The sequence below is a fragment of the Blastomyces gilchristii genome (assembly GCF_000003855.2).
Source record: "Blastomyces gilchristii SLH14081 genomic scaffold supercont1.13, whole genome shotgun sequence".
NCBI lineage: Eukaryota > Fungi > Ascomycota > Eurotiomycetes > Onygenales > Ajellomycetaceae > Blastomyces > Blastomyces gilchristii.
In genome coordinates, this window is record NW_003101670.1 from 1,458,692 (window position 1) to 1,481,064 (window position 22,373).

General features: G+C 47.8%; 10 protein-coding genes across 10 annotated transcripts; 6 read left to right on the forward strand and 4 right to left on the reverse strand.

Annotated features, from left to right (window-relative positions):
* Positions 1-1,574: 1,574 nt before the first annotated feature.
* On the reverse strand, positions 1,575-5,928 carry BDBG_06392 (UBX domain-containing protein). Its single transcript, XM_002623498.2, has 2 exons — positions 5,510-5,928; positions 1,575-5,440 (listed from the first exon to the last, which is right to left on the reverse strand). The coding sequence occupies exons 1-2, from the start codon at positions 5,642-5,644 to the stop codon at positions 4,043-4,045; spliced, it is 1,533 nt and encodes a 510-aa protein (XP_002623544.1). The 5' UTR covers positions 5,645-5,928; the 3' UTR covers positions 1,575-4,042.
* On the forward strand, positions 1,651-5,789 carry BDBG_06391 (aldehyde reductase II). Its single transcript, XM_031722592.1, has 3 exons — positions 1,651-4,386; positions 4,450-5,401; positions 5,488-5,789. The coding sequence occupies exon 1, from the start codon at positions 2,619-2,621 to the stop codon at positions 3,666-3,668; it is 1,050 nt and encodes a 349-aa protein (XP_031579399.1). The 5' UTR covers positions 1,651-2,618; the 3' UTR covers positions 3,669-4,386; positions 4,450-5,401; positions 5,488-5,789.
* Positions 5,929-5,964: 36 nt separating the features above from the next.
* Positions 5,965-9,934, forward strand: BDBG_06393 (PAB-dependent poly(A)-specific ribonuclease subunit PAN3). Its single transcript, XM_002623499.2, has 9 exons — positions 5,965-6,543; positions 6,683-6,748; positions 6,827-6,881; positions 6,953-7,095; positions 7,158-7,264; positions 7,480-7,671; positions 7,726-7,870; positions 7,940-8,095; positions 8,155-9,934. Exons 1-9 carry the CDS (start codon positions 6,468-6,470, stop codon positions 9,180-9,182), a joined length of 1,968 nt encoding a protein of 655 aa, XP_002623545.1. The 5' UTR covers positions 5,965-6,467; the 3' UTR covers positions 9,183-9,934.
* Positions 9,708-11,594, reverse strand: BDBG_06394 (small nuclear ribonucleoprotein). The gene is made up of 3 exons (XM_002623500.2): positions 10,993-11,594; positions 10,412-10,483; positions 9,708-10,321 (listed from the first exon to the last, which is right to left on the reverse strand). The coding sequence occupies exons 1-3, from the start codon at positions 11,270-11,272 to the stop codon at positions 10,191-10,193; spliced, it is 483 nt and encodes a 160-aa protein (XP_002623546.1). The 5' UTR covers positions 11,273-11,594; the 3' UTR covers positions 9,708-10,190.
* A 126-nt stretch (positions 11,595-11,720) lies between these two features.
* On the reverse strand, positions 11,721-15,569 carry BDBG_06395 (uncharacterized protein). Its single transcript, XM_002623501.2, has 6 exons — positions 14,670-15,569; positions 13,541-14,594; positions 13,158-13,479; positions 12,947-13,102; positions 12,822-12,887; positions 11,721-12,736 (listed from the first exon to the last, which is right to left on the reverse strand). The coding sequence occupies exons 2-6, from the start codon at positions 14,531-14,533 to the stop codon at positions 12,093-12,095; spliced, it is 2,181 nt and encodes a 726-aa protein (XP_002623547.1). The 5' UTR covers positions 14,534-14,594; positions 14,670-15,569; the 3' UTR covers positions 11,721-12,092.
* On the forward strand, positions 14,831-15,184 carry BDBG_06396 (uncharacterized protein; the record flags this gene model as incomplete). Its single annotated transcript, XM_002623502.1, has 1 exon — positions 14,831-15,184. The coding sequence occupies one exon, from the start codon at positions 14,831-14,833 to the stop codon at positions 15,182-15,184; it is 354 nt and encodes a 117-aa protein (XP_002623548.1).
* A 993-nt stretch (positions 15,570-16,562) lies between the features above and the next one.
* On the reverse strand, positions 16,563-18,621 carry BDBG_06397 (uncharacterized protein; the record flags this gene model as incomplete). Its single annotated transcript, XM_002623503.2, has 6 exons — positions 16,563-17,333; positions 17,405-17,529; positions 17,603-17,820; positions 18,162-18,279; positions 18,391-18,529; positions 18,604-18,621. 6 exons carry the CDS (start codon positions 18,619-18,621, stop codon positions 16,563-16,565), a joined length of 1,389 nt encoding a protein of 462 aa, XP_002623549.2.
* A 929-nt stretch (positions 18,622-19,550) lies between these two features.
* Positions 19,551-20,447, forward strand: BDBG_17376 (uncharacterized protein; the record flags this gene model as incomplete). The annotated part of the gene is made up of 3 exons (XM_031725111.1): positions 19,551-19,794; positions 19,917-20,151; positions 20,240-20,447. The coding sequence occupies 3 exons, from the start codon at positions 19,551-19,553 to the stop codon at positions 20,445-20,447; spliced, it is 687 nt and encodes a 228-aa protein (XP_031579400.1).
* A 54-nt stretch (positions 20,448-20,501) lies between these two features.
* Positions 20,502-20,702, forward strand: BDBG_17377 (uncharacterized protein; the record flags this gene model as incomplete). Its single annotated transcript, XM_031725112.1, has 1 exon — positions 20,502-20,702. The coding sequence occupies one exon, from the start codon at positions 20,502-20,504 to the stop codon at positions 20,700-20,702; it is 201 nt and encodes a 66-aa protein (XP_031579401.1).
* Positions 20,703-21,708: 1,006 nt separating this feature from the next.
* Positions 21,709-22,093, forward strand: BDBG_17378 (uncharacterized protein; the record flags this gene model as incomplete). The annotated part of the gene is made up of 2 exons (XM_031725113.1): positions 21,709-21,833; positions 21,937-22,093. The coding sequence occupies 2 exons, from the start codon at positions 21,709-21,711 to the stop codon at positions 22,091-22,093; spliced, it is 282 nt and encodes a 93-aa protein (XP_031579402.1).
* Positions 22,094-22,373: the final 280 nt, after the last annotated feature.

Here is a 22,373-nt window from a genome sequence, read left to right on the forward strand (position 1 = left end):
CGAAAACTGTGATAGAAACGTAAGTGATTGTAAGGAGCTTTGGTGAAAGGGGATTTCACCCGTTACTAGGTACGAGGGGGGTAGTAAAGGCAGCAATTTTTCATATTTTTCTTGACTCCCAGAAATGTCATTGATCAATTCCCAAGCCAAAGTTGGTCGAAATCCTTCAGTCAATTGAATATCTAGTTGCTTCGCTGTGTCAGAAAGTCTCGGTTCTATCATCTACAAGCAAAAGAGACGAACGAGGAGCTGGGCTCGACCAGGACGGACAATCCTCACCCCGAAGGAGATTATTATGTAACTCTGCAAAAATGGGCAGCGTTACAGAGGTTTCTTTCTCCAGTGAAATTGCTTCGCTCGACGCAACACTGCGCTGCTAAGGCAAGCAAGAAAGACGCAGAGTTAATAAATACCACCGTACATTACCTCCTCTGGCCCGACGACGGCGCTTTTGATTGATCAAATGCACGGCGCGACGACAAGGCAGCCAAGGCCAGTATCATGCTGAACCGAGTGGTACCAGTCGTATATTGAGTTCAGCTTTCTGCTCTGCGAACGTTATGTATTCCCTCGTTTGCAAGGGATCAATCAGTTCAACGTGGGTCATCGGAGATGAGCGTCAATCTTGGGGAATTATTATTCCAGCAGAAAACTCCTAACTCCTTGCAAGTTTCTGGAGGCGGTAGATGTGTAGCTTGAGATATCCAAATTCCCTTGTCCATCAGCGGGTTAGGGTAGCCAAAGCTCTGTTATCATCCATTATCATCATGTCCCCAACATTTCTACAATTTACAATTTGGTGGCTCAAGCTCTTACAGATGAAGGATCGCGCCGAGCCAGTTAACGCTTCGACTGTTGGAAGATCCCCCACGCTAAGTTAGTTGCAGCACAGCAGGCCCCACGCGACAATGGTGGCTGGGCATCGGTCCTTCACTAACGGAAGGGCGGCCAATAATTGAATCGGCGGCCCCACTGGCTGAAGTGGACGCCGGTGAGGTAGGTAGGTGCTTTCTATGTAGTAACTATGCTTAGATACCCCGGTGGTTTCATTAGGGCCCCCCCTAATATTTTAGTGGCATTCTAACCAGAATTCTGGGGGTATGTGGCATTCTCAAGTTTGAGTGTGTTTTCATCATCATCTAGAGAATGAACTCTATAGATAGAATTGGTAATAATATTAATATCTTATAGTCACTCTCCGTCTCTATAACGGTCTGACAGTGAGCAGATATCTCTGCTACAAGCTCTGATAGTTACTCCCCTATTATAGTATCTCAGACATCTTTAATTGTAAGAATAGGCCCCGGGCTGGGGGCAGGTGCAGGCACGCCACCGCTAACTATATAAGGATGGGTGCCGGGCGCGGCTTGGGGAAACCACTAAACCAGTCGGCCTAGTGGTTAGAGCCCGGACCCCGCGGGGCGGCTTATAAAATTTAATCCTCAACTAACGTTACTGAAATTAAATAGTTAACTTAATTGTATTAACAGAGAAGACTTTTATAAAACTATTTTGTAAGAATAATCTCTTCTCTTTAATATTCATATCAGATATTTCTTATTAATTTTAAGATAGAGAATGATAATAAGTTTTGTATATAATGTTTAATAATTGATTCTGAAAGCTGTCTCCAACTGTTCTCCGTACTCCGTACGCTGTACGCTAGTAGAGAGATATGAAGATGTGCCCTCCCCCTGGAATGATGGTTAGCAGGCCACTAAAATATTAGGGGGGCCCTAACAAAATGAAAGGGGTTTACCAGTGCACTTCATTATGCAGCTCAGCGCTCAGTGCTCAGTTGTGCTTGTGTGGATATTGCGTCGTCCCATCCCTAGCCGTGTGCGGAGGCCTTCTGATGTTGCCCAGAAATGAAGTTGCACTTAGTTCACAGCCAAATGACACTGTGTGTGTGTGTGTGTGTGTGTGTGTGTGTGTGTGTGTGTCTGTGTGTTCTGTGTTTGGAGACAAGATACTCCGTACAGAGTACAAGAGAAGGAAGAAAAGAGAAGAAAGATTGCAGTATGGATATCTTCCGTTCACCCCGTCGTGTCGACGGAATTTCTTCAGACACAGTTAGGGCATATATATGAAATATATGAACCTGGAGGGAAGGCTAAGTTTTGAACTTAAGAATAAACACATGGCCGTTGACTACCTCCCACTTGTTTCATCCCATGCAACAGCTTTTTGCTTGCTCTTCATGCCGGCCCCTTGCAGCATTTCTGGCGAACCTGACTGCCACACAATAATAACCTGGTCTGGTCTGTGAACGTTAAAAATAGGGAAAAAGGCAGTCCAGTCCGACTGCGCACCTTTTCGCCCTGACCACATCTGACGCGCCGTTAAAATTCCCCTGGAACTACGGGGTAAAGAATGCGCAAACGGCAGGGGACATGGAACTTAGCACTTGGCCTTGATGACGTTTGGCTGTTTTCTGTCACGGCTCTTCGCGACCTAAGCCGCCAGTGCTTACTTCTACTTGACAGAACGCCCTGGTCAAAGAAAACTCCACGCATGAATGTTATCTCTTATCGTCCGACAACAGTTTTCCCTTCCGTCCCCGCGTTCTATGGCACAAATCCGCAGCATTAAAAAAGTCCACCAATCCAGCTCGAAGAATGCCAGCTGCAACTGAAAAACTCGCGATCCCGCGCGGTTCTCTCGTCCTCGTCACCGGCGCCAACGGCTACATTGCAAGCCATGTCATCGACCAGCTCCTCCAAGCCAACTTCCGCGTGCGCGGCACAGTCCGCAAACTCACCAGAGGCCTCTGGCTAAACGACCACTTCACCTCCAAGTATGGGCCCGGCAAATTCGAGCTTGTCGAAGTGCCCGACATGGCCGTCACGCACGCCTACGATGATGCCGTCAAGGGCGCCTCGGGGCTCATCCACATCGCCACCCCTGTCCTGGTCACCTATGACCCCAACGAAGGCATCCCCATGGTCACAAACGGGACTGTCAACACCCTCGAGTCCGCGCGGAGGGAACCGTTGATGAAACGTGTCGTACTAACATCCTCATCCACCGCGGCGGCGAGCCCGCGGCCAGATGTTGAATTCACCATGGATAAGGGGACGTGGAATGATGAGATCGTGCACGCTGCGTGGGCGCCGCCGCCGTACGAAGGGTGGCAGAGGCGACATAACGTCTACGCGGCCAGCAAGACGGAGGGCGAGAAGGTGGCCTGGAAATGGATGCGGGAGAACCAGCCGGGTTTCGTGCTCAACACGGTGCTGCCCAATGCGAACTTTGGCGAGGTGCTTAGCCCGCAGCATCAGGGGTTCCCGTCGACAGCTGGCTGGGTGAGGGCTGTCTGGGAAGGGTTCAAGGGCAAGTATGCGGACGAGGTATCTAATAAACCGCAGTATTATGTAAATGTGCGCGATAATGCGTTGGTGCATGTGGCCGCGTTGATATATGCGGATGTACAGGCCGAGCGGTTATTTGCGTTTGCGCAACCGTATAATTGGAATAACATCCTAGCGGTGATGAGGAAGTTGTATCCGGACAGAGAGTTTATTGATGATATTCCGGATCTGGGGAGGGACTTGAGCAAGGTTACGAACCAAGGGGCGGAGGACTTGTTGAAGAGGATATCAGGGAAGGGTTGGACGGGCTTTGAGCAGACGATCAAGGAGGCGACGGAGGGATTTATTAAGTGTTAAATTTTCACCGAAATGGCGAGTGTAGTGGGGTACATCCCCTTACGGGGTTCTGCGAGTTACAAGGAAGAAGCGCTGCATCGATCGATATCTGGATAATGATTTATGATAATGAGTGAGGCTACAACAACTATGGGGATGGTACCGGCTTGCAAATTGATATGCAGAGACAACTAGCACGAAAAGAAAGTGGAGGAAGCCAACCCCCTATTCCATTACAGAAGAAAGAAACACTGAATGAATTGAAGATCAGAATAAAGAGAAATCCCTACTTAATCCAGACCTCAAATCATTAATACTCTAATCTCCTATTAGGAGCTCGGGACCACCCCGAAAGCTGCTTCGGCATAATCATCAACATCGTCCTCCTCCTCCTCCTAATCATCATCATCATCCTCGATGGTTTCAACTAATAGATTACCTCCCCTGCCGATTTTTTCTCCAATAGAGCCATTAGCCTCGATTTCGTACACTACACGAGGCATCGGCGAAACAAGGCGGAAGCCGTATTTGTGCTCAAAGTTCTCAGGAGGTTGGACATCTCCCGACGCCGAGGCTTCTCCCTCTTCCCCATTAGTGTGTAATACGTCATAACATTCAACAAAGGCATACAATTCCTCAATACTCGCGGAGCCTGAAAATCGTCGAATCACTCTGTCGCCCGATGCCAGTCGGATACTCAGGCGAACTGCCTGCTTATCAGTCGCGGGAGGTTCATCCGGTATCGACTGCGCCCGCCATCGTTTCCACTGCAGTAGATCTCTCGCTAATTTTTCAGCGGCAGCCTGTCTTTCCTGAGCTTCTAGCTCCGCACGCTGGCGCGCAGCTTCCGCCTCTCGCCGCTGTCGGGCGCGCTCTCTGTCCTGCGCAAGTGACCGTTCGTATGCGGAATCCTGTTCCTGTCGGATCGTCCGCGAAGCTTGCTGTTCGGCCCTAGTACCGCGCACACGATCGAGTGAGGGTTTGCTCTGAACGATCGCTGAACGAAGCTTTTCTGTAACTTCAGACGGGGTGCTCGGGCCGGGAAGCTTTGCTATTACAGACATCGCGGATGGAGACACACTCGGGTCGTGCACTATGAGCCCGAAAAAGGGGAATTTAGTACATCCAAGGCTGCTGGCAACTTGATAAGCCTCGGAGTCTCGGACATTACCGGCCCAAACCAAGATCTGATTGGCTGGATCGTTGATGAAGTTCACAACCTCCGTGGAAAGGAGGGTGTCTCGAACCCAACTGCTCGTAAGGTCATGTTCTGAAGACAGTAGGACAACAAATAGGTATTTTAATTCCTGGTGGGCCTTTTCCAAGGCCATGTTATATCCATTTTCGAGAAATGGAATGGAGTGACTTCCGTATTCTTCTTCGAATTCTCGGATGAACCGGAGCGCAGTGTCCTTTGGGCCCAATGGTCTCCGCCCACCTGTATCTCGTCTTGCTCCTTGCAACCCATTCAGTAGCCGCGGTAGGAACGGGAAGAGCGTCCCAAAAAGTCCGAAGGAGCTGGAGAGCAATTTGTAAAGCAGGCTGAAAGGCGTGAAAAATATGGCGAGTAAAAACGGAGGGCGATAGGTAGGTTGGTCTGCTGGTTGTGTTGTTATTCGCGGTGCCAGTTCAACTGTGCGTCTTGTGGAAAGAGTTCGGAGAGGGATATCGTCATCGCCGTTCATTAGGTTCTGAAGGGTTCGTGGCGGCCGTGCAGGCGGGCTATTCAAGGCAGCTTGCGCCTCTGAGATAAGGTCTGGGCCTTCACCATCGAAAAATTTAGTGATCGCAATCTAGTATAAACTGTCAGAGACTCCGTTCTAATCTATGATAATAATAGATCTCAAGGAAGTTGAAATTACCTGGGTATTCCATTCCGACCGTTGAAGAAGCTGGATAGCAGCGAGTTCTTCCGCACCGGTAACGGCGATAAAGGTTTGCAGGGCACTTTGCTGGCTCGAAGATAGCTGAGAGATGTCTACCTCTTCGTTGGGCATTATTGCGACTGACCCTCAAGCTCCATTCAATGCTTTTAGTGATCGGTGTATATGAGCGTGTTTAAACAAGGTCTATATGTTGTCATGTCATAGATGAGCAGCTCGGGAACGTAGAGAAAGTGGAGTCAATTTGGTCAAAAACAACAACCGGAGTAATAGGGAGACAGCCCCATTAAATATACAACTCGTAGCAATAGAAAGCAGACGCAGCAAATGCTGGAGGCGGATTTGAAGCTCTACTACGGCCCACGAAGCACGAGTTGAGGCTGATAACTAAGTACCGCTTGTTTGTTCTGGGCACGGATTATCTAAGCAGCGCTGGCCCGGTTTTAATACGAGCTAGTATGCAATTGTAATCCTAGGCAAGATGGCCACAAAAACGCATTCAAGACTGCTGTCTCGTTTTGTCACGTACCCGCCAAGGGTCCAGTCCAAGCTACCTGACTAAGCCCAAGTCAAGTGACTGCCCTGCTGCTATATCGGTATCAGCGCAAAAAGCTCGCCGCCGCATTTTCATGTCGGTTCTATCACCGACATCATCGTGCGGCTGATCCCGCTGTGACTGGCACTTCCCGTCATCTCGTCCTTCGAGTGCTAACTGTGCACCCTTAGTCCTGGTTATTTCCGATCCTCAAATTCTATCCTCGACGACTGTGATCTATCGCCGTGTCATGGATATGCAGTGACTCGCTGAACCCCCCAGTGACGTCCTATCTGGAATGCGACTCATTGTCACTGCGTCTCGACATTCCGATTTGTTGGATTCTGTTTCTCTCGAGTCAATGGAGCCTGTTTGGTGCTGAGCTGTGCTGGATCTGCGGTTATGGCTTCGGCAACAACCAAGGCCAACTTGGACGACTCCAGACGAAGCACCGGATCGCCGAAGCTGAAAGGTCGCGGTATGTAGCGGGAACTTGCATCTATATACACTCTTTACAATTGCTTTTTACGAGTTTTATTGCCTATAGAAATTGAATGCGATTGTTGGGAGGCATGCGCATTTGCGGATCTTTGTACTGATTGTTTTCGTAACCCCAGAGAATGCGAAAGACACCCTGTGTCGTAACGTGACAATTTACGGTCGATGTCGCTACGAAGATAAAGGTATCAGGAACTGCATATGGATATACTGAATTTTTTAATTTCTTTGTTCGGAACGTCGTTGACTCGTTTATTTTGAAGGTTGCGCATTTAACCATGACCCGCACAGGGGAAACCCCTCGCATAGCACTGAAAGGTTCGCTCGACTCTATTTTCCTGCCGTATCTGATGCTGAAGGCTCATTCAGTTCGCTGATACTGGCAACAGCAAGAAACGACTCAATGTCGATTCTCCTAGCTTCACCCCTTCGCTTCTAAATGGCTCTGGGGCCAAAAAGCCCGCAGCCACAACTACCATTTCACCGAAGGCTGCCAGCGCGGCCCCGTTTCTTCCCAAAGGCATAATCTCACGTGCGATGCCACCTCCCCAGAGCAAGCAATTGTAACGCACTTTAATTGACAGCGAGCTTCAGGGTCAAATGCATCTACACCTCCTATTCGCCAAGATACGTCTACTCCGGAATGGATTGTTGCAGATATTCCAGACTTTGTTCCGCAAGGCTTCGATGCAGTTCAGGTGGTGAGAATGCCCCTCTCCTTATTCGTCATGTTGCCTCCCTATCACATCTATAGTACGCAGTGGATTGCAGTATCCTAACCCTCCCTAACTGCAATATCCCACTTATTCTTATTATCCCTTCATGTGCTTGAATATGAGAGCTTCCTATACTTATATGTCTTACATTCGCTTTTTGAGTATGTTTCACAATATCACCGGATATTAACACTGTATAGGACAGTTTACAGGGCAACGGGAATGGAGGAATACCCCCAGGCGCTTATGATCCCTTCATTGGACCCTCCACAACACCATTAACAACACCTGGTGCAGTGGGTCCTCAAGTTACTCCGAACCCATATGTCCACGATCCCTCCGCTTTGGGTGCAGCAGCGTACTTCGGTCCTCAGAGCACTTTCCAACAACCAGTATGTCTACCTACTTCAGTCTATGGAGGTACCGGCAAAGTTAACCTACAATAGGTTCAATACCATCTCTACGCACCCATCGGACCACATAACACGAATATATTAGGCTACCAAAGAAATGTCCATGATTTGTTCCTCCCAAATGACTTTCGAGAGGAATTACAGAAGAAGGCAGCGGCCACACTGCAGACTCTTCCCAGTATGTCTTCCTAGCGTACAGCTAATTCCTGCTCGTACTACGTGTCCCGGTTGCTAACTCCTCTGAAAGACTCTCAACTTCCGGCGCAGATAGACCATTTTCACTCTCTGGTGCCACTCGATCTTTCCCACCAGAAGAATGCGGCAATTTTCGGCTATCCCAGCTGGGTATACAAAGCTCAATCAAGTAAAGATGGAAACTTTTACGCTCTTAGGCGTCTGGAAGGTTTGTCCGACTAAACATTCTTCCCCCTGTTGACTCTCGACTTACAATATTGTTAATAGGTTTCCGCTTGACTAGCGAAAAGGCCATCCGATCAGTCCAAAATTGGAAACGCGTATGCAACGGCAGTGTAGTCACGGTCCATGACGCATTTACCACCCGCTGTTTCCAAGACAGCTCCCTAATATTTGTTACTGACTACCATCCTATGTCCAAAACGCTGGCAGAACACCACCTTGGTGGTACTGGCCGATATCAGGCTCGTCAGGCGGGTACACATATCCCCGAACAAATCCTCTGGAGCTACGTCACTCAAATTGCATCTGCTTTAAAGGCAATCCATAGTGTAGGATTGGCAGCACGAGTAATCGATCCTAGCAAGGTTTTACTCACAGGTAAAAATCGCATCCGACTAAACGCATGTGCAATTCTAGACGTGGTACAGCATGACTCCCAACGATCAACTGCAGAGCTCCAGAGTCAAGATTTGGTAAACTTTGGCCAACTGATCGTCACCTTGGGCGCAAACTCACCTTCCGTCGTGCATAATCCCACAAAAGCCATGGAACATTTTAGCCGCGCATACACCCCCCAATTAAAGAACTCCATCTTCTGGCTGCTGGGGGCATTGCAAATGGACCAGGAACGCAGCATCGATCTCTTCGTCACCGGCATCTCCTCTCAGCTCATCTCCACCTTCGACTCCGCCCTCCACCTCGACGACGAACTCACCTCCGATCTCAGCCGGGAACTCGAAAACGCGCGCCTCGTCCGCCTACTCACAAAACTAAATTTCATAAACGAACGCCCCGAATACGAACATGACCCGCAGTGGGCCGAAAACGGCGAGCGTTACGTCCTCAAACTATTTCGCGACTACGTGTTCCACCAAGTCGACGCTCAAAATGCACCCGTCGTCGACTTGGCGCACGTGCTTACGTGCTTGAACAAGTTGGATGCGGGGACTGAAGAAAAAGTCACACTGATCAGCCGAGATGAGCAGAGCTGTTTTATTGTCAGTTATAAGGAGTTGAAGAAGGCGGTGGAATCATCATTTCAGGCGTTGACGAAGCATCCGAGGAGGACTTAAAAAGCTATTGGCTTGCGTTTTATCCCTATTTTAAGCCCCTTTTGGTGCGATTGATTGATTTGGGCTGTTGGCCTCGTTTTGTGCTTTTTTTTTCCCGTCCTCTTTTATCGTTATTATATATCACCCAATTCGTTTGCGTTGGGGGACGGGACGGGACGGGGTGGGATGGGATGGGATGGGATGGGATGGGATGGGATGGGGAGAGAGGGATTCGGATCTCAGGAAACTTGGAAATTGGTTGGATGTGTTGGATTAGACCTCCTTTTGGAGTCAGGGTTTAGAGCGGCCGGCAGGATAGGATATGATGAGCAAGGAAAAGAAACGGCAAAACGGAAAAAATGAACGCCGAAGAGAAAGGGAAATATCTAATTGTCGAGTCCTTTTTTTCTTTTTTTCTTTTTTTATTTTTTCTTTTTTTTTTTTTTTTTTTTTTTTTTTGGCGATGTTTTTGTTTCGACTTGGGACTGGGTTTATCTACATAGCGATGTTAGGTACAGATAGGTCAATGTTTTATCCGGAGGGCGGTAGTTATTAGCATTCAACACGCAAATATGGAGTCGCAAATAGTTAATGCAAATGAGAAGTGTCTTTTATAGTTATAATGCGGAGAACGCAGCTAGCTAGTAATCCTTATTTTGTCTCAGAACTCCATTTAAGTGAAGTATTTTTGATATCACATGGATTTATCTGCTTTCATATTAATTTACAAAGGGAATGTTAAATCATAACATAGCATGACGTCGCATTTCCGCGTTATTGTATCTTCGAAATAGAAAAGATTCGAATACTGTAATAATACATCAAAACCCAGCACAGCACAGCACGCAGCACCGATGCAGGCAACGCCATCACAGAAACCAAGAAAAGCTGCTGAACTGGAAAATAATGGGGAAAAGGGAAAAATAAAATAAAATATAACGAAAAACTGAATAAAGAAGGGAACGAACAAAATTTAACCCTCAAAGAGCCAAATTTGAAAACCACAAAACACACAAGAGCACACAATAATCACTCATCTTCCGCCTGCAAGAACGGATTGGCAATCTCCTCGCTGCCATCAACGGGCGAGATGAGCACAAGCAATGTGCCGCGGGCGACGATGAGGCCGAGGGAGCGGGTTGTTTGGTTACCCTCGTCGTCTGCACCGGGGCGAGCGGGGGATATAGTTAGTTCGTTCTTAGATGCCTATATCTCTGCAGACTGCGTTTGTGTGAGGTACATGTACTTACCGCGCATAGTTTCTTTTACATCATCGAGGACGAGGTTCATGAGTTGATCATAGCCCTTGAGAGTGCCGGTTACTGAGAGGGAAGGTAAATTTGGTTAGCTGGCCTTTTTCTCATCAAGTGGCAGGACATGAAACGTCCATAGTGCGTATAAAGCGTGAAAATCGAAGGTACTAGTCGAGCTCAGCTGGCTTGAGCGGGTGTATGTATGACCAGCCCCCGAACATGTTTCGACGATAGGTGCATGGCTCCATGCTCACTGAGAAGGCGGCATACTGCATCCAAACGAATGATGTGTAGCGATTGGGACATGAGAGAATTGATCCTGTGGGAGCATATTTCCATATGGATATTATGTGCATTTCAACAGAAGAATAGTCTGGATATGCAGCACGCCCATGATGGGCCCAAAGCCCTCGTATCAGAATATCAAAGACCGCAGCCCCTCCAACAAGGCAGATTTTTTATTCATGAAGGCAGAAGAAAGCCAACTCAACAAAAAACAAGGAAGCATCGAAAAGGAGAGACTAAAAGGAGAAAAAATGTCAAAAAGAAAAGAAAGAAAAAAACAAAAAACCACTAACCTTCCCTACCCCCATTAAACTTGACACAAACCTCCTTCTCCATATACTTCGTTAGATCCAAAATATTCTCCTTCTTCGGCTTCTCCTGCTGCTGCTGCTGCTGCTGACCCTGCTGCCAGCCTTGCCCGCCCTGAACTCCGCCAGACTGCTGCTGCTGCTGTTGATATGATGCACCGCCACCGCCACCTCGATGGCTACGGTAGCCGTAACCGCCTATACCTCCGCCGCGTCCACCACCACCACCCCGGGGACCACCCCGGAAAGAGCTGCGTTCGGACATGGGCGGGAGTGGTTTATTTAATGTTTAGGTAGATGGGATTTAAAGAATTGGCCTTTTATGGGCCTGGAGGAAGTGAAGAGGGGCGAAGTTTGGAGGGGTGTGGAAAAAAGGGGCCAGGATAGGATTGGGGAGGGAGTGAGGTTGATGTTGGTTGGGTGTTGTTCAAATTTTTGGTTGGTGCAAGTTGGATGGCGTGTGGAACTAGGCGAAAGTGCGTGGCTATTTGGTTCTTTGTTCGCCCTATACAATCTGCTTTTCACCCTCTTCCCTTTCTTTCGCCGTTTCCGAATGAGACTGAGTGGATAAGAGACTAAAATTTAATTTTATGAAAAAGAGAAAATGTCCTCCATCTTCGCGAGCTTTTTCAGGTCCGCTGGGGGTTTGGAGCTAATGAGCCACAGTGTGGCTGGAGCCCCGTTATATCCCAATTATGAGTTTAAATACGGAGTTAAGTTACAAAGTGCTGATGTAGATCCCGGTGGGATGGGGATATTGTATATCAGAAACATCTACTACGGGCATGTTTGATGTGGCATTATCAACTGAGCCAATGATTTTTGTGGGTGGTGGAAAATAGCTGCATATGACAACTCATTCTGTACTAGGGAGTTAGCCAATGGATTAATAGATGGAAAGAAAATCCTCTTGGAATTAGACGACAGGTATCGATTAACTTCTTCAACTCGGAGAGATATACAAGGAGAATCAAAAAGAAAGCACGCGAAAGAGAGCGAAACAGTACCCCCAGTTAGCCTATCATCCAGTCCCGCAAAACACACACACACGCTCTCTCTCTCTCTCTCTCTCTCTCTCTCTCTCTCTAATCATACAATTCTCTCGGCTTCGTATGATCCCGCTTCAAACTATGCGGAGCCGTAACCTTAATCCCGCTCTCAATCCGTGACAGCGTCATGTCATACCCCTTATAATCGCACCAGGACTTAGCCATCTTCGCCGCATTCTTGATCTCTCTCCCATTCAGCTGCCACATGGACAACTCCTTCAAATCTTCGCCCGTAATATCTTTCATTGCGCTTCTTACTTCTTGCTCCCCACCTGCTTCTGATTCTACTTCAGCAGGGCGCGGCGCCATGGGCGGCATCCTTTCCAGAAATTTCCGCCAAACGACCTCGCGCGTTTCTGGCGTGAGGGGGCTGAATAGAAGGTGCAGATTGAGGCGTGATCGGAAGGCAAGGTCGATGGTTTCGTACAGATTGGTCGTCAGGAAAATGATGCCTCTATAATATTCGATTTCGCGCAGGAAGATCGAGACGAGTTCGTTGCGGGCGATGTCATTGGGGTGGCGCTCGGACATGAACACGTCGGCTTCGTCGAGTAGAATTACGGCGTCCCAGTCGATTGCCATTTCGAAGACTCGCTTAATGTTCTCGCCAAGCTCACTGGCCATGATTCCCAAGTCCTCAGCTTGGAGATAGAAGAGGGGCCGGCGGCATCTGTCGGCAACTGGTTGTACATACATCAGTTTAGCGGCTGCATGTTTTACTCGTTCAGGGAAAAGATAAAGATATATTGAAGACTTTGTACTCACCAGCCTCCGCGGTCAACGTTTTCCCAGTGCCAGGAGGGCCGCTCAGGAGAATATTCAGCCCCTGGCCTAGAGAGTTGGACAGTTAGTATGAGCCTCTCTCTTCCAAATTGTGATTTCCAACCAACCTTTCCCTGCGATAACGTCATCATGCTGGCGTTGTGTGCCATGGTGATTCTCAACAAAAGATAGAACCAGATCCTTCTGTTGTTGGTCGTACACCAGATGGCCGTAAGCTTCGTCGTTCCATTCCACAGGTTTGAGCTCGTCAACGTAAAACATCACTTTAAACAGTCTCAGCTAATGTTACTACCAGTCCCTTTCTATTGGAAAACTTACACCATTTTTTGTTTCTCAACGCGTATCCGTGAACTATATGCTGCAGGAGAGCCAAGTCATCACCAATTTTGAGCATTCCCTCCTTGTTCTTGTGCTGTTCTTCCTCTGAAAGATATACTTTGGTGGTGGTGGATGACGAGGCACTCTCGTGGAGCGTCCCTTGGCTAGAGGCGGGATCATTATGATCCACATCTTCGAGGGGCGTGGAGGCAGGTTTTAGTACTAGCTTCTTTCGATACTCAGGGTCTTTCGTTTCTTTAGTAGGCTCTTTTAATTCATACTTCTTGAATCCCCTAGTGTCGACAAGGATTCTGCTATCAACCTAAACAAGACATCAGCGGGGACTTTTCCGAACGCAATGCTCAGGTACCTTAGAAGCATACATTGTGCCTTCTCCCTTTGCAATCCAAAGCAATGTCCGTGTAAGTCTTGTAACGAAGGGCTTGTAGGTCAAGAACGCCTGTAGCTCTAGCCTTCAGCCTGGCAATGACGGCATCTGGTTTTTCATGGAACCGCATGGGGTAATGAGGAAGATCGGTAATGGGCATATTTCCAGTGAAAATGGGAAGATCCAAAGTCACATCTTCCCAGATAAAATTCTCGCCATCGAAGACTATAATCTTGCACTTGATGAAAAGCGCCCGCACTAACCCTCCCTTTTCGTACCTCGTTTCCACAACTTTTGTTAGAACTTCGCGATTGTTTTCCCAACTGTACACGTAGGCACCCTTCGGAAAGTAGGCCCATGCAAGACTCCACGACACGAGACCGCTGTCTTGCAAGCGTTTCACACGGAGTTTGGTTTGGGTAAACATATCTCCCATGATTTTCACCAGGAGTTCAAGATGAACTTTGAGAGGACTATCTTGTTCTGTGCTCCTATACAACTCAGAAATCTCGTCCGATCGAAAATATAGAGCGCTGAACGGTTCCTCGAACCTCGCAGCTTCGCTCCCTTCGAGATAAATTTCATCCTCTTTCAGGATATCCTTGAGCGCTGAGACAAGGATTGGGCTTTGGATATCGATGGCGTGGTATTTGAGGCTGAAGCGACCAGATATTACCGGTTTGGAAGTATCCTTGGCTTTGTAAACGACGATTGCCACACGGTCGTTATCCTTGGCAGCTTTTTTGCTCAGTTGCTGCCGTGGTGGATAGTCCTGCCAGTCATAATAGGTACTGGTGCTATTTTTACCCTCGTATAGTGTCTTAACAACAGCAGACGATCCCTGCTCTACCTCCTTCTCGGGTGAGGCAGGGGTCTTTCGAGGTTTGGAAGACACGCCCGAAATGGTGAGATTTGACATTTCATTTTGCCCGGCACCTGTCACCTTGCATCTCCACCTCCAGAGGGTTTCGGAAACATCCACCTTCATTTTGGAGGGAGCGAGTATGCAAGAGCTGGAAAACTTAAAAGGGAAGCAAGTCAATGTGTAGCTATCGCACGAATTAGCAATCGGAAAGTTTGCCTCAGAGAAGCAGTCGCAGGGACTATGTGACAGCTATACGTACGAAGTGGCAGACAGGAACGAAGTCGCCCACAAAATAATTTAGAAATATAAATTTACCCAAGGTATAGCAAGAAAGTAGGCGGCCATGAAAAAACGAAAGGGAGATGGCGAGTCTTTATCTTGCCAGCCTGGTCTGGACAGCGGAACAGAGCCCGTACCTCAATGGCGCATTGTGAACGCGGGGTTTGCGAAGGATTCGCTGTTCATTCCAGGAAGCTTTCGAAGCTGCTTGAGCCGGGATGCGCCCAGCACAACAGCTATTGGATGACGGGAGTCATCACAAATAATTCCGAGGCAGGATCCCATTGCCTGGCAGAACGCCGTGTGGTGCTGTCCATTTCTCTGGTGACTCGTATTGCATCGCGAAAGCGGGAACTAAGCTCCCAGGAGGGACAACACGAAGGGCGTCTTCCAAGGTTGAATTGCAAGCGAGAGCTCCAGGCTGTCACTTTCGCGGCAACTTTGTGGCTTGCTGTGGCTTTGCGGGTGAAGCCCCAGGGGCTAACAGAGCTGTGAAAAGGCTTGCTGGGATCTCTAACAGCGTCGTAGCCTAGCAACTTAGCTGCATAGCTAGCTGGCTGCACCCCGAGCTAGCGAGATCCGTGAGACAAGAAGTGAACCGGATGCTTGGTGCCTAGGGAAAGAGGCCGGGAATTTCGCCCTTGACAAGGCTTCTATAAATTTTGTCATGATGTCACGCAGGGTGAGTTCAGCCAGCAGCTTTTCTGCAAGGTGGTTCCAAGCATTATCTCGGCAATATTGTGATCATCTCAAGAAGTTCTCCGGACGGTGGTGGTTAGCTAGCGCATTCTCATCCCGCGATAAATCCAAAAGACAGAACAGAGACCTCCGTACATCTGTCTGTCTGCCTAGCTGGATACAAAATCTCCGCGGGTTGTCGATGGCATCGCAGGATTTTGCTAAACTTGTCCTTAATTACTACTCCGTACAGTGCTTTAAGCGAGGTGCAATTCTCACGTTTATAAAAATAGCTACAATCAACCAACCTCCGCCCTGACTCTCTTGATGAAATTAAACAACCCAGAGCAAGGATGACAAAGGGAGCAAGAAGAGCAAATAAAATAACAAAATATCCTCTTTTTGCAGACATACATAGTTTTTGTGGCTTGTGCACCACTGTCTGAATATACTCCGTATTTATCAACTAGCTGACCGACCTGGTCATAATAATAATAATACATGAAATGGATAGGTTGACCTTTTGATGATTTAGTATTTTTTTTGCATTGGAACTCCAAGGAAGGTAGGAAGTTGAGGAATGTCCACTCTGACTAGATCATGCTAGGTACTAGACTATGAGAATCAGCAGCAGAAGAGAATGGATTTCTTTTTAATCAGCCAGAAGGAGTGAGGGGCTAGATATATGAAAGAATCCATTACTCGAAATAATCTGTTAAAAGGCATTGAGTATGACAGGCGTTAACTTTAATTAAATAGGGAGAACGTAACTAGCCCTTCCGAACCAAAAATATGCTAAAAGTCAATCTAGCTAGAAACCTGATACGTCTGAGCCACCGCACTCCCGCATTCAAATGTACGGCGAATTGGGTACATCAACTAGACCAGGTAACAAATAATGACTGCACATCATCACTAACAGATTTCCGCGTTTGCAGAGTCAGTTAGTGGCGGCATATCAAAGCCAGCAACTTCAGTGTCTGCGCATCCGGATGCTCATGAACAATCCTCAGCGTCTTTCCACAAATTGTTTTTGCGTTTCTAGGGCCACGTGGTACGAACATCCTCAGGTCATCATCAACATACAGTGTAAAGACTGGGTGCTCCTTCTCGACGATGGTGAATTGGCAGTCCTGAACGGGACAAGGCCATATCGCAGATTCGGAACCTTGAACTGGTACTTTTGATCCTTCTTTCATGCCGGGCTCGATTTCAGGGTGAACTGTCGCTGGGGGTTTCGACATTCGGCCCCAGAATGAATACCACCTCCCGTGTTAACGTTGCTAGAGTCCACTTTATTGCCTTGAAGCAAAGAATTGTATCGCCGGCTATCATCACCAAACCCCGCGAGTGTCCCGCACGGCCTCTCTTCGTCCAGTGCCGTCGATTGTGAGGGCATAACCATCGTTCGGTTGCCTGAGGCGAGATAGGGTTGATACCGGCCCCGCAACAGGGACATTTTCTCTCTGTAGTATTTGCGAAAATTCCATATGCCGGTCGTCACTATAATCGATAAACTTCGGGGAATATCGAAATTTCCCATCGGGACCCCCGTGATGGCTATATGTTCGTTCTCCTGGATAATTTTTACCGTGGAATGCTCCAGAGTGGGCCTCCGCTCTTCGCTAGCACGGAATTGACCACTCTGCTTTGATCGCGGATTTGTACCCCGGACTTTATTGCGCTGGAAGACGTTGTCTCTAGGGCCTTCATTGGATCTACGCGCAGCAAAACTTGCTCCTCGATCTTGCCGGATATCCTTGAAAGGATATCTAAAATGGGTCTCTGGACTGTGATCTGGAGAATGTGGCTGCCTATCCAACGGCGGGTAACGGAATAGCTTGTTGGATCCTGCATTGTTGGTTTGAACAGATCCGTGATCCGTTTTCGAGTGTTCCGAGCCTTGCAGCTGTGGCTCCTCCTTCGTCAAGTCCGGTATTCGAGAGTTATCATCAAGTAGCGGCACCTGAAATATTCATCTTCAATCTTTTGTTGCGTGCGATTGCGTTTATCGGAGGATCGCTGTGACTGCGTAACATCCTCTAGATGCCCTGAGAATATTTCTTGAGTGTACGGAATGACATCGAACTCTTCGTCACTGACACTGTCCGCCTGGCCTCTGATACTACTAGGACTTCGGAGGTGAGTAGAAGGATATTTCCCTTGAGCAGAAAATAGCCCGCTCGCTAGATCTACGACTTGAAGTCTCCTTTAGAAGCGGCGATTGCGTATCACTGCCGGAGCGTGATATATTTGCACTATTATTTCGCCCGGTTTGGTTTTGGGCGGCCCGAGTCCGGGAAACTTGAGCAGTTTCGGGTTCGACGCGAGCAATGAATTCAAGCTGCTCCATAAGGTCCTCATCGACTTTTCCATCCTGTTGCCCCGTAGGATCCGAAACTTTCGAAAAAGTATGGTTGCGGGTTGGTGTAAACTCCTCGTCGATTTGGTCTCTGGCCAGATATGAGCGAGGAATTTCGGTGGGAACTTTTGAGGTTTTTAACCCCCTGTTTTGCTAAGGATTGTCCCTCATCTTGAAAATTTTGTAATGTTGGTAGGTAGTGATGTGCCTCAGATTTAAGGATGAGCCAATGTCGTAAACGCTTCCATCCTTTGTGATGCGTCAACCTTAACCAGCGATGTAATATAATCAGCTCCATCATTACTGGTGTTGTGTGAATGTAGCTTGTCAACTGATAACCCCTTTTTATCGCTGCATATAGCAAACAAGTTCTACCGAGGTACAGGGTTTTGCAGAGTTAGTAGCCAGTAGGCTAGGCTCCCCAATGCGCACATATCCACTGCTTTGGTGTACTGGCCTGCATCTGAATCGGGTCGGGCCATGAAACTACCATCAAAACTAATGTAGAGAGCTGCTGAATCTCCTGGCACTCGCTTGGAAATTCCCAGGTCTGCAAGCTTCACCCACCAGAAGGGCGACTTACTAACAAAGACATTCTATGCGCACTTGTTATAAACCAGAAGACGAAATATTTCTTGAATCGCATCAGTAGAAGACTTACCGCTGGCTTTAGGTCGCGGTGAGTGAATCCTCTCGCATGCATGAAGCAAATAGCTGTTTAGCTGGAAATATTTCATAGCGATGTATAGGTGCTTATCGTTCTGGAACCACCCTTCGAGGTGAACGAAATGGGCCTCATTCTGTTCGAAGTATTTCATATCGGTGAACAATCTAGCCTAAAATCAATTGGGGAAGAATCAAGCTTCTGTCGTACCTTGGAGAACGCAGCCATTGCCGTGATTCCACAAAGTGAGTCTATAGCTGCTGCCTTCTGCCCCAGAGATTTGGGAACCTCTTTCACTGCCCTCTGATTACCACATTCATTGTCCTTGAGGTAGACAATGCCAAAACCTCCTCTCCCAAGCTCCTTTGCACGCTTCTATGTTCTCGCTTCTACCGCATTCCGGAGCCCTCCTGTCCGGTCAGAAAAGTGTCGCCGTTGACAATGTAACATCGAGTTTCGTTCCCCGTTGAAGAATGCTGACCCCACTTGGGTCCAAGTGGATCCATGCGGGGAGACAAGATCTCATCCAAGAACCCTAACGTTACCAGGGGTGTGGCAGTATCAAAAATAACGACGCGAATGGAAGAGAGTTAGACAGCTCAAAATTAGAGTTCTGAGTCGCTGGTTGGTTGTCACTGGACTGGACTGGCTTCTAAGGAGGTTGGTTTAAGAATCAGCCCTTGAAAAGCACTGAGAGTTTTTATAAACAAAAATAAAAATAAAAACTCTCAGCTATATATCTCATCATATAGCCCATTTATAACAGAAAGAAATCGACCATATTCATGCCCACAAAACCTGAGGTTGTCTGTGAAATCGCAAATTCTTTTACATGTCTGGTGGAACAGATTGATGGAGGTGACAGCAGCTGGAGAACTTGCGATAAGGTTCATCCATAAATCATACACCAAAATGTCTTCCAGAAGTTAAGCCAGTTAACAACTCATGGCAGGTACAGAAAACATATCATCAAGTTCATCCAAGTGTACAAGAGCACTGAGAATGGCTTGAGGGACCTTGTCCTTTGTGTGTTGAAGGTGTCTGACTCAAACCTGAAATACAAATTAATGTTATTCTAGACCTCAACATATCCAATCACCACAGGCTATAAAGTTTTCAGAAGGAATGCCTGGACACACTGAGGGCAAAATTACACAATGCCCTCCGTGCTGCTGGAGAGCTACACTGGTTCTAATCATTCTCAAGGCATCGCGGTGGGCCGTCTCTATCGGGACATTGTTGGCCTGAGTAAGCGCACCAAGGCAAAGTACAGTCTGCTTAAACAGCGACTAGAGGGCCTGATATCGGACCTTGAACAGTGGCATTCAATATTCGATCCATCCGGGTACCTCCTAACACGGCTTGTTAGCGGCAAAGTCGATGATTGTACTCAAGCAGACGGTGGGGGAAAGTTCCCATGGCGCAAACAGTCACAACCGTCCAGGAAATTAGAGCAATTGTTCATTCCTCTTCACCCACACCACTTAGACCCTGATCAAAGCTATCATCAATCCTGTCTACAGATTACCTATCAAATTACCGTGAACTGGCAGGTGGCTCCTCCCTGTGCCTCGCAACCGCTGCACAAACTGCGCAAACAGTACTACTGGACCACACAGCATATCAGGATGCTGTAGATCCAAATATCGTTCTCAGCCAAGTCAAAGAGATTTCACAGCTTTTATCCATTTCGGACCCGTTTTCCCTCGGCTTCTTGAAATGTCTGGGCGTATTGCGGTCCAATAATAGGCAATTCCAGTATGTACTCTCACTTCCACGACAAGTCTCTCCTCAAACCCACGCTCTCTTCTCCAGCAACAACAAGAGAACAACAGCCCATCCCTAGATGCAAAATTGCGAATCAGCAAATCACTCTCTCGAGCAATCCTATCGCTCCACACCGCCAACTGCGTGCACAAGAACATCCGGCCCGAAACCATAATCCTGCTGCCAGAAAATATAGGAGAAATGAGCCAACCCACCTGATCGGTTTTGAGCAATTACAGCCCTCATCGGGCCACTCAGCCCGATTCGCGGACGTGGTCTGGCATTGAAATCTGTACAGACACCCACACCGCCAGGGTCTCTGACCACAGGAGTACTACAAGATGCAGCACAACATCTATAGTCTAGGCGTCTGTTTGCTGGAAATCGGCCTATGGACGTTTTTTGTTGAGCTCGCTAGCGGCTCAGATGAGGAGCCTTGCCCACGTGCATTGCTGGACATTTGCCTGGAGCTTGGCATAAGGAATAAACCACAGGCGGCGTTGAGGATCAAAAGAGAAGCTGGTGGCTCACGCGAAAATTAGGCTTCCTAGCCTTATGGGCCAGACGTACACGGATGTGACACTGTCGTGTTTGACGTTGTATGATGAGAGCGGCATACTGGTTGGTGTTGCTTTTATGAAGAAAGTTCTTGTGAGGTTGGAAGGTATCAGAGTTTGGACGATGCGTATTTAATCTTGATGAGTTAATTCCCCCTGGCGATTTTTATTCTTTTCTATTTGAACATAGTAGAATTGTGTTTCCATGCTGAAGGTTGAAGCCGGTGGTGGAAATTGCGTGGTCACGTGGTTCGCATAAAGGGGTCTGCCTAGGACTCCATGAGCAACCCAGACCATAGTTAAAGGTTTTAGTATCTATTCATTTATCTATCAGTCCCATTATCATTCGATGCAAAACATTTCAATATTTGGAAACCAGTCTGTCACACATTTATGTTGAATAAAGTCCAAAAAAAAGAGCTGCCTGAACTGATATAAAAAGGGGCGTGTCAAGCTTGGGGAAGCACAATACCTGTAGATAGATAGGTAGTTTTCCGTACACTCGGACTCATCGATTCCGGATTAGTGCCTGAGCCCGCGCTGCTTTTCCTCCTGCTGACTCAGCCCTGCCTCCCCTGAGCCTCACCTGCGACCTCACCATCCTCACCTGCAGCAATCACCCCCCTTGGCCTCTCCACCGGTCACCTCAACCTCATCTTTCATTATATCTGCTCGATTTCTGTCAAGTCTACGCGATGCAACCGCCCGGTGGCCAAAACAGTGAGGATGGCGGTTGCAGACATCTTGTCCCCCTCTCACGGTTTCCCGTCTTCTTCTTTATTCCCCTCATCTGCTGCTGTATTTCTACTGAACTACCTTCTACTGGATTATCTTCTACTGGATTATCTTCTGCTGGATTATCTTCTACTGGAGATATCTGCTGCTTGTAGTCTTTCCATGATCTTCTGTTTCTGTTACCTTTCTTTCCTCTATCCATAGTGTCAATCTTTTTTCTGTGCTCTTTCATGTTTCAGATCCCTAATTCCTCGCAATGCCCTCAAAGATAACTGAGGAAGAGTGGGAGCGCAGATTGCAGGCTGGAGGTGGTCTGCCTGATAGGCTCAAGTTAGCTGGGAAGCGAGTCCTGAAGAAACTTGACCCTTACACGGAGAAGAAGTACAGAGACACTTGAAATATTTGAGAGTAGTGGGTCCCACCCATCCTCAGTCCTGTGCTGAGTTTGGCTGGTGTTGCAACAAGGCTGATTATCCTCATTCAGTTATTGCAGCAGGCACAAAGACCATGACCTTGAAGATGAGCAGATCAAGCAGCATTTCATCATATTCCTTGCAATGCTGCTGAAGGGCAGGGGCGCGGATGGGGCGCCTAATGAAACATATGTAGAACAGCACTGGAAGGAGTTTACCGCCCAGTGAAGGCAGATGCATGAAAATAAGCTCCCTGATAAAGTGGTTAATTCCGGTACAATGGTAGATGGCTGACCTGCTATGGTCCTGATGTGGATTATAGGCTGACTGTTGCCCAAGTTCATCAGACAGAAGCTGCATAATTTCATCCCCCTGAACTGAGAGACCAGTGAGAGGGATTACCTGACTCTGATTCACTTCAAGAACCTTCTGCACCAACTGTGACAGAATGACTGGTACCTGTATCCATTCCCAATCTACTGGGTGTATGTCTTCAGTCTGCTCAAGC

Coding starts and splice junctions, on each gene's coding strand:
- BDBG_06394 (XM_002623500.2), bottom strand. CDS start 11,272: ATGTCCGAACGCAGCTCTTTCCGGGGTGGTCCCCGGGGTGGTGGTGGT. Junction 10,484..10,992: donor GTTTAATGGGGGTAGGGAAG/GTTAGTGGTTTT, acceptor CTTCCCTCTCAG/TAACCGGCACTCTCAAGGGC. Junction 10,322..10,411: donor TGTAAAAGAAACTATGCGCG/GTAAGTACATGT, acceptor GCCCCGGTGCAG/ACGACGAGGGTAACCAAACA.
- BDBG_06391 (XM_031722592.1), top strand. CDS start 2,619: ATGCCAGCTGCAACTGAAAAACTCGCGATCCCGCGCGGTTCTCTCGTC.
- BDBG_06392 (XM_002623498.2), bottom strand. CDS start 5,644: ATGCCCAACGAAGAGGTAGACATCTCTCAGCTATCTTCGAGCCAGCAA. Junction 5,441..5,509: donor GGTCGGAATGGAATACCCAG/GTAATTTCAACT, acceptor AGTTTATACTAG/ATTGCGATCACTAAATTTTT.
- BDBG_06393 (XM_002623499.2), top strand. CDS start 6,468: ATGGCTTCGGCAACAACCAAGGCCAACTTGGACGACTCCAGACGAAGC. Junction 6,882..6,952: donor CCCTCGCATAGCACTGAAAG/GTTCGCTCGACT, acceptor TACTGGCAACAG/CAAGAAACGACTCAATGTCG. Junction 7,096..7,157: donor TCCCAAAGGCATAATCTCAC/GTGCGATGCCAC, acceptor AGCGAGCTTCAG/GGTCAAATGCATCTACACCT.
- BDBG_06395 (XM_002623501.2), bottom strand. CDS start 14,533: ATGAAGGTGGATGTTTCCGAAACCCTCTGGAGGTGGAGATGCAAGGTG. Junction 13,480..13,540: donor GCAAAGGGAGAAGGCACAAT/GTATGCTTCTAA, acceptor TGTCTTGTTTAG/GTTGATAGCAGAATCCTTGT. Junction 12,737..12,821: donor AACGTTGACCGCGGAGGCTG/GTGAGTACAAAG, acceptor ATGTACAACCAG/TTGCCGACAGATGCCGCCGG.